We start from the raw sequence: 13,786 nt of genomic DNA on the forward strand, positions 1-13,786 counted from the left end.
GCATATATATACATAGGTAGGGTGCCTAAGACCTTTACAGAGGACTGTGGTAATTTTATGATTATGAAGACACGTAGTCTTCTTTTATTGTCATTTAGTAATGCAGACATCCCACCTCTCCCGGAACTTCCGGGAGTCTCCCGCATATTAATTGTGGCTCCCTGATGCCCGCAAATTATATACAATATCACGGAAATCCATTTTTTTGAGAGCGAGCGAGAGAAAAGCAAGAGAGAGCGCGCGAGCGAGAGCGAAGGCAAGCGAGCGTGCGAGGGAGAAAGCGAGCTAGAGAGGGAGAGAGAGCGAGCAAGAGAGAAAGCAAGCGAGAGCGCGCGAGCGACCATGAGAGAGAGAGAGCGAGAGCGGGCCATTGCAGAGTGTTCCAAAAAAATATATAAAATGTACGTCACCCCAGACTACACTAAAGTGTACCCCTGCCTAATAGGGGTCGAAAATAATGACAGTGTTGCTCACTGCACTGTTTTCAACAGTGACTTTTCTATTGCCCATGGTGGGTTAAGACTGTAAAAGACATGTTGAAGTGAGTTTAACAGGTGTCATTCGTTCATTAACATAGCTAACGTTATTTAAACTAGCTGGCCAGCTGCTAAGGAGCTACTCTATTGCAGACATCCCACCTCTCCCAGAAGTCTCCCACAAATTGATGGTGCTACCTCCCTGAAATGAGTTTTTGCAGGGTGGGATGTCTGGTAATGCATGCATTAAGAAATGATACATTACTTCCTCCGGTGTGATATCACAAAACACAGGACAAACCAAGACAGAAAAAACTGACAAAACCACATAATTATAACATATAGTTACAACAGTGCAACAATACCATAACTTGATGAAGAAGTCCATGAGCATGGTAAAGTTCAAAGTTTCTCAAATGTCCCACATCTCACGCAGACAGGAGAAGGAAGAAAAACTCTCCCTGCCATGCTGACCACAATCCGACTCTGAGTCATCCGAAAACTTCGAGCTCTGATCAGCTCTCCGACACCGAGTACTGAGCGCCATCTCTGTCTGAGCGATTCGACCTCCTTCTTGGTCACCAAAAGCAGGCAAGGCTAGGGATTTTGAGGCCTACCCTCCGAAAGATTCACGACCACACAGTAAAGACAGCAGCTAACGGGCGTTTCAGAAATTTCTCCAGATGTTCCTCTGTGCTTTCACGTCCATTCTCCATCAAATCAGAATTGTCCACGGCCCCTATTTAACAGATACGATATCATTTTTCACCGGAGGGCTGTGGCACATGCAGGCGTGCCGCCATCTTCTCCTCCTGCATACTATACTGTATTGTATTATACTATACTATTATACAATTATACTATATTATACTGTATTGTACTATACTGCTGCAAAAAAAAAACTTCATTACATATATGAGTGATGATGGGTCTATATTGAGGACCAAGGGTGGGAAGGGGGCAGGGAGAGGGGAATTATAGTTGGGAAAAGGGGAAAGGAGAGGGGAGGGAGTGGAAAGCACAGTTAGACATTCTGTAATGATCAATAAACCAGTTGTTTGGAATCAAACAACCTTGCCTGGTGTCTCAGGGCTGGGTGTGTCTACACCCGCACCGGCCCCCCATCCCTGGCACTTATTCTCTGCCACCTGTCCTACATCCCCCCTGCAGCGCTCCACCCTTGCCATTCCTAACATTATTTCCTCGCACTAGATTTGCAACTCGCTCTCTGCTCCACATTGACAACTGCAGTACTATGCAAAAATTATAGGCACCCTAGCTATATGTATGTGCGTACAACTTTTGCACAGTATATGAGCTGTCTGGGACTAAATGTACTGTGTTTGGCACCTTGGCCCCAGGGGAATGATGTTTCATTTCGCTGTATACATGTATGCAGTTGACAATAAGCTTGATTTTGAATTACAACTTATGTTTTACTCTGCATATAGATAGATAGATACTTTATTGACCCCAAAGTAAAGTACAGTGTCACAGTAGCATTACAAGTGTACAGATGACCTCATATAGCACTCTTTGGAGCAGCGATGTGTCTTAGTCTATTACTAAAGGTGCTCCTCTGTTCACCCAGGGTGACAGGCAGAAGTTGAGAAACAATGTCCAGAATTGCTATGATTTTCCAGAGCATACTTTGTTCTACCACAGCCTCCAGTGTGTCCAATTTGACTCCTATAATCAGTTTATTGAGCCTGTTGGCATCATCTGTGTCAGTGCCATTGCCCCAGCACACCACCGTGTAGAAGATTGTACTGGCGACAACAGACTGGTAGAATCTGTGAAGGAGAGGCCTGCATACTCCAAAGCCCCTCAGTCTCCTCAGGAAGTAGAGGTGCCCCTGGCCCTTCTTATACACAGTTTCCACTTGCTGCTTCTAGCGTTTCTGTTCATATCTCAGATATCCAACAACCATAGAATTTTGTTTTTTTAGGTAAAGTGCAATTGAGTTCACTGTTCTCACGTTTTACTTCTAAGAGAAAGATCTTAACTCATTTTCCTCTTTCTATATGTGTTTGTAAACCCACAAAGCTCGAGGGAATATAATCTTACTCTTTATATCTAATCGCAGAATGGCCACAATTAGACCAGGCAGATAGAGTACTAGCAAGTATTAACTGTTTTATAAATGTCCCCAATCATCTTTGTAATTAAAAGCGGACATGAAACTATTTGAGGTTATATAGCTGATAATTAACATTGAACTTCTGTGGGTTGAGCCAAGAAACCTTCACTTTTACAATATGCTATTTTTTGTTGTGTGAATAGGACCTGGACATAGATCCCAAGAAGACAAACAAAGGAACACCAGAAGAAACGGGCAGCTACCTACTCTCTAAGGATTTACCAGAGCAGTGTCTATACACTAGACTGAGTGCCCTGCAGAAGCTAAAGGTAAACATTCAAAGTTCAAAGTAAATTTGGGCAGCATAGTAGCATCGTGGTTCGCACAACACTTTACAGTACCAGCGACCTGGGCACAATCCCTGCTGCTGTCCTTTAAGGAGTTTGTACGTTCTCCCCGTGGCGGCATGGGTTTCCTCCAGGTGCTCCGGTTTCCTCCCACAGTCTAAAGATGTACCAGTTGGTAGATTAATTGGTCATTGTAAATTGTCCCGTGATTAGGCTAGGGTTATGTGAAGGTTCGCAGGGTGGTGTGGCCTATTCTGTGCTGTGGCTCAATAAATAAATAAATAAAATTATCAATGTATGTAAACTCGGAGGCTGCTTTATTAGCTTCATGGTCTTCTGCTGCTGTAGCCCACCACTTCAAGGCTCGGCATGTTGTGCATTCAGAGATGCTGTTCTGCACACCACGATTGTAACGTGTGGTTATTTGAGTTACTGTCACCTTCCTGTCAGCTTAAACTGGTCTGGCTGTTCTCCTCTGATCTCTCAGTAGATATTGTTTTGTTTCTCGCACCATTCTCTGTCAACTCTAGAGCGGGTGTTCCCAGCCTGGGGTCCACAGACTTCTTGCTTAATGGTAAGGGTCTGTGGCATAAAAAAGACCGGGAGCTCCTGCTCTGGAGACTGTTGTGCATGAAAATCCCAGGAAATTGGACAATTCACACCAGGGCTGCGTAAAAAGAGCTACCTTTCATCAGGATGGTGATGGAGATTTTGAAGGCAGAGTTTCACGACAGTTTCTCAGAGTTGAGGAGTGACCAAATCAGCAAGAGGGAATCATTAGAAAGGGCCAATGAGAATAGTTCAAGTGCAAGTGGAGCGACCATTCTTGTGGGTGTGCCAGGTTTTGGCTCATGGGGCTTGGGTGAGGTAAATTGTCTGGTAAGTTACTCTCTCTGTTCTTATTTGTTCACTCCTCACTTATTAGTACATAGTGCAGTGAGAATGGCTCCAGCGGCAGTGTTTTGCACCGTGTGTGGGATGTGGGAAGTCTGGGAGACCTCCAGTCTCCCAGATAAACCAATCTGCCCCAGGGGCCCTGAGCTGCAGCTCCTGAGAGAGCATATTAAAGAATTGGAGCTACAGCTCGATGACCTTCGACTCGTTCGGGAGAATGAGGAGGTAATAGATAGGAGCTACAGGGAGATAGTCGCCCCTAGGTTGCAGGAGATATGTAACTGGGTGACTGTCAGGAAGGAGGGGAAATGCATAGCCAGTGCAGAGTCCGTTGTGGCCCTTCCCCTCAATAATAAGTATACTGCTTTAGATACTATTGAGGGGGACGACTTACCGGGGGGAGCCACAGTGACAAGGTTGCTAGTACTGAGTCTGGTGCTGTGGCTTAGGAGAGCAGAAGGGTGAAGAGGATTGCAGTTACTTAGTCAGAGGAGCAGAGACGAGGTTCTGTGGGCGCGATAGAGACACCCGGATGGTATGTTGCCTCCCTGGTGAAAGGATCAAGGATGTCTCGGATCATCTCCATGGGATTTTCAAAGGGGAAGGTGAGCAGCCAGAAGTCTAGGTACATGTTGGCACCAATGACATAGGTAGACAAGGTGAGGAGGTCCCGAAGAAAGATTTTAGGGAGCTGAAAAACAGGACCTCCAGGGCAGTAATCTCTGGATTGCTGCCTGTGCCAAGTGCCAGTGAAGGTAAGAATAAGATAATGTGGCAGGTGAATGCATGGCTAAGGGACTGGTGCAGGAGGCAGGGTTTCAGATCTATGGATCATTGGGATCTCTTCTGGGGAAGGTATGACCTGTACAAGAGGGATGGGTTACACCTGAATCCAAGGAGGTTCCAATATCCTTGAGGGCAGGTTGGCTAGAGTTATTCAGGTGGGTTTAAACTAATTTGGCAGTGGGATGGGAACTGGAAAGATAGTGTTGAAGATAAGATGGTTGGTTTACAAACAGAGGCAATGTGTAGTAAGACTCTGAGCAAGGAGAGGCTGGTGATAGGGCAAAATTGCAGTCAAAAGGATGAGTTGCAATATAAAAGGAGAATAAAATGAAAAAAAAGTGAATACAGGACTAAAGGTGTTCTATTTGGATGCGTGCAGTATACGGAATAAGGTTGATGAACATGTAGCTCAGTTACAGATTGGCAAGTATGGTGCTGTACGCATCTCTGAATCATGGCTGAAAGAAGATTATAGCTGGGAGCGTAATGTCCAAGGATACACATTGTATCAACAGGACAGGCAGGAAGGCAGATGGGGTGGCACGGCACTGTCAGTAAAAAATGAAATTAAATCATTAGAAAGAGATGTCATAGAGTCGGAAGACTTTGAATCATTGTGGATGTTATACTGTATACAGAACCCCAAACAGTAGTAAGGATATGGTCTACAAGTTACAACAGGAGACAGAAAATGAAGACCAAAAGTGCAATGTTACAATAGTCATGGGGGATTTCAATATGCAGGTAGACTGGGAAAAGTAGGTTGGTGCAGGATTCCAAGAGGGAGAATTTCTAGTACGCCTACAAGATGATATTTTAGAGCAGCTCGTGGTTGAGCCCACTTGGGGATCAGCTATTCTGGATTGGGTGTTGTGCAATGAACCAGAACTGATTAGCGAGTTTAAAGTAAAATAACCCTTAGGGTCAAGTGCTCATGTTATGTTCGAATACACCCTGAAATTTGAGAAGGGGGGCAAAGTCAGATGTATCAGTATTACAGTGGAGTAAAGGAAATTACAGAGGCATGAGAGAGGAGTTGGCCAGAATTGATTGGAAAATAACACTGGCAGGGATGATGGCAGAGCAGCAATGGCTGGAATTCTGAAATATACATCCCAAAGAGGAAAAAATATTCTAAAAGAAAGATGACACAACCATGGCTAACAGAAGTCAAAGCCAACATAAAAGCCAAAGAGAGGGCTTATAATAGAGCAAAAACTAATGGGAAGTTAAAGGATTGGGAATCTTTAAAAACCAACAGAAGGCAACTGAAAAAGTTAATAAGAAGGTGAAGATGGAATACAAAAGTAAGCTGGCCAATAGTATGAAAAAGGATATCAAGAGTTTCTTCAGCTACATAAAGTGTAAAAGAGAAGCAAGTGTGGATATCGGACCACTGAAAAATGAGCTGAAGAGGTAGTAACAGGGGACAAGGAAATGGTAGACGAACTGAATAAGTATTTTGCATCAGTCTTCACTGTGGAAGACACTAGTGGTACGGTGGAAGTTCCAGGTGTCAGGGATCATGAAGTGTGTGGAGTTACCATTACTAAAGAGAAGGTCCTTGGGAAACTGAAAGGGCCGAAGTTGGATAAGTCACCTGGACTAGATGGTATACACCCCAGAGTTCTGAAAGAGGTGGCAGAAGAGAATGTGGAGACATTAGTTATGATCTTTCAAGAATCACTAGATTCTGGAATGGTTCTGGAAGACTGGAAAATTGCAAATATCGCTCCACTCTTCAAGAAGGAAGAGATACGGAAGAAATGAAATTATAGCCCAGTTAGCCAGCTGTTGTTGATTGTTGAGGAAGTGGCTTCAGGGTACTTATAGGCACATGATACAACAGGCCGTAGTCAACATAGTTTCCTCAAGGGAGAATCTTGCCTTGTTGTAATTCTTTGAAGAAATAACAAGCAGGATAGACAAAGGAAAATCAGTTGATGTTGTGTACTTGGATTTTCAGAAGGCCTTTGACAAGGTGTCACACATGAGGCTGCTTAACAAGCTACGAGCCCATGGTATTACAGGAAAGATTCTAACATGGATAAAGCAGTGGCTGGTTGGCAGGAAGCAAAGTGTGGGAATAAAGGGAACTTTTTCTGGTTGGCTGCCAGTGACTAGTAGTGTTCCATAGAGGTCTGTGTTGGGACTGATTCTTTTTACATTATATGTCAATGATTTGGATGACAGAATTGATAGCTTTATTGCAAAGTTTGCAGATGTTATGAAGATAGTTGGAGGGGCAGGTAGTTTTGAGGAAGTAGAGAGGCTATAGATGGACTTAGATTAGGAGAATGGGCAAAGAAATGGCAGGTGGAATACAGTGTCCCAGAAGTCTATGGTCATGCCATCTAGTAGAAGAAATGAAAGGATTGATTATTTTCTAAATGAAGAGAAAATATAAAAAACTGAGTCACAAAGGGATTAGGGAGTTCTTGTGCAGGATTCCTTAAAGGTTCATTTGCAGGTTGACTCAGTGGTTTGGAAGGCAAATGCGATGTTAGCATTCATTTCAAGAGGACGAGAATATAAAAACAAGGATGTAATATGTAGACTTTTTAAAGCACAGCTGAGGCCACACTTGGAGTATTGTGAGCAGTTTTGGGCCCCTTATCTTAGAAAGGATGTGCTGAAACTGGAGGGGGTTCACCAAAATTTATAAGAACGAGGGGTGACCTAATTGAAACCTATCAAATGGTGAAAGGCCTTGATAAAGTGGATGAGGAAAGGATGTTTTCTATGGTAGAAGTGTTAAGACCAGAGGACACAGCCTCAGAATAGAGGATATCCTTTTAGAACAGAGATGAGGAGGAATTTCTTTAGCCAGAGAGAGGTGAATCAGTGGAATTCGTTGCCACAGGCAGCTGGGGACACAAAGTCTTTATGTATATTTAGGGCGGAGGTTGATAGATTCTTGATTGGTTAGAGCGTGAAAGGATACGGGGGGAAGTTTGGTTTGAGAGGAAAAATGGATCAGCCATGATGAAATTGCAGAGCAGATTCGATGGGCCAAATGGCCTAATTCTTGTCCTATGTCTTATGGTCAGCAGTTTCTGAGATACTCAAACTACCCCATCTATCACCAACAATCATTCCATGGTCAAAGTCACTGAATCGCATTTCTTCCCCATTCTGATGTTTGGTCTGAACAACAACTGAACCTCTTGACCTTGTCTGCATGCTTTTATGCATTGAGTTGCTATCATACATTTGGCTGATTAGATATTTGCACCAACGCGCAAATGCATAGGTGTACCTAATAAAGTGGCTACTGGGTGTATCTGTTCACCATATACTACCTTGAGATTTTCTTGCAGGCATTTACAGGAAAATAAGGAATTTATAAAAAGCTATAAATGATAAACATTGACAAACAACCAATGTGCAAAAGAAGACAAATCATGCAAATAATAAAAAAATTAATATTACTGAGTACTAGAATCTTTGAAACTGTGTCTATAGGTGGCGGAGTCAGTTCAGTGTTGAGGTGGGTGAAGTTACCCATGCTGGTTCAGGAGTCTGCTAGTTCTAGGGTAAATAACTGGTGCTGAACGATAAATAACTAGTGCTGAACCTGGTGGTATGGGACCTAAGGCTCCTGTTACCCCTGTCCGCTGGTAGTAATGAGAAGAGAGCATGCCTTGGATGATGGGGTCCTTGATGAAGATGCTGCCCTCTTGTGGCAGTGCTCCTTGAAACTGTGTTCAGAGACTCCAAATGCTGATTCAATTCAGAAGAATACTCACAACTCAGATCAAGTCAGTAGATCATGGTATTAGGAATGAACCATTGAAATAGGAAGCACTACCTCATATCTTCATTCCTCTGTCCTGCAGTTAATGATTTCCACGTATTACTTGTAGGCGATCAGTGTTGGTCAAAGTGCATTGTCAAGCAATAGTTTAGGTGGGGGGGGGGTGAGTGTTGTTTATAGAGTTGCAAGGAGATGCAGCATTGATTGAAACTGACCAGTTGGATCACCAAGACCCTGCTGAACACCAAGTATCTGATCTTAGACTGATCACTTGCCAGCCTATGCTCCTCACTCTTCTCCTATCTTCTTATTCTGGCTTTTACCCACTCTCTTTCCAGTCCTGATGAAGGGTCTGAGCACAAAGCATCGACTGTTCATGCCCTTCCGTCGATGCTGCCTGACCTGCTGAGTTCCTCCATCATTTTGTGTGTGTGCATATTGCTCTGGATTTCCAGCATCTGCCGAATCTCTTGTGTTTCAATAATCGTATTCATTAATCCTACTCCGTGTTATTAGACCATAGACCGTAAGACAAAGGAGCAGAAGTAGGCCATTTGGCCCATCGAGTCTGCTCCGCCATTTTATCATGAGCTGATCCATTCTGCTATTTAGTCCCATTCCCCCGCCTTCTCACCATAACCTTTGATGCCCTGGCTACTCAGATACCTATCAATCTCTGCCTTAAATACACCCAATGATTTGGCCACCACTGCTGCCTGTGGCAACAAATTCCATAGATTCACCACCCTCTGACGAAAAAAATTTCTTCGCATTTCTGTTCTGAATGGGCGCCCTTCAATCCTTAAGTCATGCCCTCTCGTACTAGACTCCCCCATCATGGGAAACAACTTTGCCACATCCACTCTGTCCATGCCTTTTAACATTCGAAATGTTTCTATGAGGTCTCCCCTCATTCTTCTAAACTCCAAGGAATACAGTCCAAGAGCGGACAAACGTTCCTCATATGTTAACCCTCTCATTCCCGGAATCATTCTAGTGAATCTTCTCTGTACCTTCTCCAACGTCAGCACATCCTTTCTTAAATAAGGAGACCAAAACTGCCCACAGTACTCCAAGTGAGGTCTCACCAGTGCCTTATAGAGCCTCAACATCACATCCCTGCTCCTATACTCTATTCCTCTAGAAACGAATGCCAACATTGCATTCGCCTTCTTCAGTACCGACTCAACCTGGAGGTTAACTTTAAGGGTATCCTGTACGAGGACTCCCAAGTCCCGTTGCATCTCCGAACTTTGAATTCTTTCCCCATTTAAATAATAGTCTGCCCGTTTATTTTTTCTGCCAAAGTGCATAACCATACACTTTCCAACATTGTACTTCATTTGCCACTTCTCTGCCCATTCTTCCAATCTATGCAAGTCTCTCTGCAGACTCTCCGTTTCCTCAGCACTACCGGCCCCTCCACCTATCTTTGTATCGTCAGCAAATTTAGCCACAAAGCCATCTATTCCATAATCCAAACAGTTGATGTACAATGTAAAAAGAAGCAGCCCCAACACTGATCCCTGTGGAACACCACTGGTGACTGGCAGCCAACCAGAATTATTCTCCCCATTATTCCCATCAAATACCCGCTCTCAACCCCAGATTCTTAGATTCATTTTATTTTATTTATTTAGAAATACAGCTCGGTAACAGGCCCTTCCGGCCTAGTGAGCCCACACCACCCAATTACACCCATGTGACCAATTAACCTGCTAACCTGTACATGTGACCAATCTATATACTACTAAAACTCTCATGCTCTGTCTGTCTGTTTGTTTGTGACCTCCAATTAGCGCAAACGGTGCATTACGGCGGCACTTTTTTTTGGCTAAATCGAATTAAAATGAGCTAACTTACAGAATGCAGGCAAAGTTCAGGGTTATATATTCGTATGAAGTTGCTCATTCGCCAAAAATCAACAGGCTGGCTTTCACCCGAGACCCGATCGGCCATCATGGAAGTCAGGACGCGACAGCCCGACACATGCACACGGCCAGCCTCAGCAGCGACACCTACTGGAACAAAAGGGCAGGGCAGCTTTATTTCGAGGGGTCACATTCTGCTAATCACCATCAGCATGTGCAGGATTGGGAGAGACCTAACTGCCACCCATCAATAAGAGATAATTAAATCTTATTGTAATGACGTACTCCGAGACACCCATAAAACCCTTTGCTGCAGTCAAAGGACAGCGGTGACTATATCACGTCCATTTAGGAGAGCGCCAACCACATCATCAAGAGTAATCAGCATCCTTTGGTGTTACTGCTTCGTATCTTCTATCCAGCATTGGGGTAAAAAAAAATGGTCAGCCTAATTATGCTGCGTGGAAAGGGAAGGGGGATATTATGGTCAAGAGATGATGCCAAATGTCATTGGAAAGCGGCAAGGAGAGGGAGAGAACAAGAATCGGATGAGGCTAGGGCCGCACGACTCCAGGATCAAAGAGTCATGACAAAAAACGATGAGAGAAGAAGAGACAGAGGAGGAGAGGCATGCACGTCTCCAGGATCAGAGACAAACAACAAACAGCAGAAGAGATAAAGTGACGGGGGATGAAAGGGCTACACGTCTCCTGAATGACAACGAGAGGCACAAGGGTGGCAGAGCAACACTCACAACACGCTGGAGGATCTCAGCAGGTTGGGCAGCATCAGTGGAAATTATCAATCAACGTTTCGGGCCGGAACCCTTCGTCAGGACTGTAGAGGGGGGAGGGTGGGCAGGAGAAGGCTGGTAGGTTCCAGGTGAAAAACCAGTAAGGGGAAAGATAAAGGGGTGGGGGAAGGGAAGCAGGGAAGTGATAGGCAGGAAAGGTGAAGAAGGAATACGGGAAAGCATAATGGGTAGTAGAAGGAGGCGGAACCATGAGGGAGGTGATAGGCAGCTGGGGGAGGGGGCAGAGTAAAATAGGGACAGGGGAAGGGAGGGGGAGGGAATTAGTGGAATTTGGAGAATTCAATGTTCATGCCCAGGGGCTGGAGACTACCCAGACGGTATATTAGGTGTTGCTCCTCCAACCTGAGTTTAGCCTCATCATGGCAGTAGAGGAGGCCATATATGGACATATCCGAATGGGAATGTGAAGCAGAGTTGAAGTGGGTGGCTACTGGGAGATCCTGTCTGTTTTGGTGGATGGAGCGGAGGTGCTTGACGAAGCGCTCCCCGAATCTGCGTTGGGTTTCACCAATGTAGAGGAGGCCGCACCGGGAGCACCGGATGCAATAGATGACCCCAACAGACTCACAAGTGAAGTGCTGCCTCACCTGGAAAGACTGTTTGGGGCCCTGAATAGTGGCAAGAAAGGAGGTGTAGGGACAGGTGTAGCACTTACACTTACAAGGATAAGTGCCGGGTGGGAGATCCGTGGGGACAGACGTGTGGACCAGGGAGTCACGGAGGGAACGATCCCTGTGCAAAGCAGAGGGGGGTGGAGAGGGAAAGATGTGCTTAGTGGTGGGGTCCTGTTGAAGGTGGCAGAAGTTGCGGAGGATAATGTGCTGGATCCGGAGGCTGGTGGGGTGGTAGGTGAGGACAAGGGGAACTCTGTTTCTGTTGTGGTGGCGGGAGGATGGGGTGAGGGCCGAAGTACGGGAAATGGAGGAGATGCAGGTGAGAGCATGGTTGATGACAGCAGAAGGGTAAAGAAAGAGGACATTTGAGATGTCCTGGATGGCGGATAAGCCAGAAATGATGCCATCAAAAGTGTCCTTCGTTAAACGAGGAGGAGCTGTATTTGCTTTGCTACGCGTCGTTCTTCTTTAATAAGCTGAGGTTTACTATTTCAGTTTCCAAAGCAAAGCGATACCAATAGCATTCAGGAAAATTTAATGTTCATTCTGGTCACATCAGATTGCACTACCCTTCTCTCAAAGGGTGCTCCAACGGGTCACCCCGTTGTCCAGTTAACCTGCTAACCTGTACATGTGACCGATTAACCTGCTAACCTGTACATGTTTGGAATGTAGGAGGAAGCTGGAGCAGCCAGTCGAGAACGTACAGACTCTGTACAGGCTCTAGCGAGGATTGAACTGAGGTTGCTGGTGCTGTAATAGCATTATGCCAACTGCTACACTATAATGCCACTCCAAATACCACACCAAGAGCAATTGACAGTAACACACACAAAATTCCAGAGGAACTCAGCAAGTCAGGCAGCATCCATGGAGGGAAATAATCAGCCAAAGTTTTGGGCCGAGACGCCTGGAAATGTTGACTGTTTATTTTCCTCCATAGATGCTGCCTGAGCTCCTGAGCTCCCCCAGCATTCTGCAAGTGTTGCCCACGATTGCCAGCATCTACAGAGTCTGTGTCTCTGAAGAGCGATTTAGTGTGGTCCGCAGCCTGTAAGCCTATGCGTGGGGTCACAGGGAGAATGTGCTAACTACAGTGAGTCAGAGCTAGAGGTCAGCACTGAACCTGTGTCACTGGAGCTTAATGACATTTACTCCACTTGCTCCACTGCAGTGCCACCCCCAATGTATCTTTGCCTTGTTTTCCTGTCCCACAGCTATCTATTGTAATTCTTTTCTCCTCAACGCCATTCTCTTCAATCTGACTTCCCAATGGAATTCCCCTCACAGGAAAATTTAAAAATAGCAGAAACTTAACAACTTCTCACGTTCGGTAAAGTATTAAAACATCCAGTGTTGGTTTCCCTCTGTGCCTTTATTCTCAGGGTGATTCCCCAGTGGAACTTCCCTGACAGGAGAGCTTAAAAATAGCAGAAACTTAACCTGAACTCACATTCAAAGAGCATCAGTGAAGTTGTAATAAAGTAGATATAGCTGACCTTTTTCTGACACCTTTCTGTATATGGCAGGTAGTGTGATGTTTTGGGCAGCTTTAACTACTCGTTGTCCACTGGAGTGCTGTTTCCATAGCACACAGACATCTATTACAAACAGCACACACAAAATGCTGAAGGAACTCAGGAGGCCACGCCAGGAAGTCCTAATGAACGGTCTCGGCCCAAAACGTTTACTGTACTTTTTGTCCATAGATTCAATAGGTTCAATAGGTACATTTAGTGTCAGAGAAATGTATACAATATACATCCTGAAATTCTTTTTCTTTGCAAGCATCCATGAAAACAGAGGAGTGCCCCAAAGCATGAATGACAATTAAACGTTAGAACCCCAAAGTCCCCCCCCCAGCTCCCCCCTCCCACGCATAAACAGCAGCAAGGCAAAGACTCCCCCTCCCCCACCAGCAAAAAAGCATCAGTGCTCTCCGCCGACCACCAAAGCATGCAGCAAAGCATCAATAAAGACACAGACTTCATCTGGTGACAGACCACAGGCTCTCTCTCTCTCTCACTAGTAAGGGAAACAGAAGTGTTTCACTGTGAGAAGGGAGACATAACAAACAACTCGCTGATTTGTGACGTTAAAAGTCTGTTGCATCTCTTTTTCCGAGCTCTGGCCCAGAGAATCAGCCC

The 13,786-nt window shown here is 45.0% G+C and overlaps 1 protein-coding gene across 7 annotated transcripts in view; it reads left to right on the top strand.

Moving 5' to 3' along the window:
- The window catches only part of malt1 (MALT paracaspase 1), a 166,084-nt gene that overhangs the window by 149,147 nt on the left and 3,151 nt on the right, over positions 1-13,786 (top strand). For all 7 annotated transcript variants that reach the window (XR_010017337.1, XM_063042698.1, XM_063042703.1 and 4 more), the window contains one exon: positions 2,760-2,885. Coding sequence is in view for 6 of the 7 variants with exons in the window: in XM_063042698.1 (XP_062898768.1) it covers positions 2,760-2,885 (126 nt within the window). In the remaining variant the exon portion in view is untranslated. The remainder of the gene's footprint in view (positions 1-2,759; positions 2,886-13,786) is intronic.

This window comes from Mobula hypostoma, chromosome 3 (genome assembly GCF_963921235.1).
Source record: "Mobula hypostoma chromosome 3, sMobHyp1.1, whole genome shotgun sequence".
Lineage (NCBI taxonomy): Eukaryota > Metazoa > Chordata > Chondrichthyes > Myliobatiformes > Myliobatidae > Mobula > Mobula hypostoma.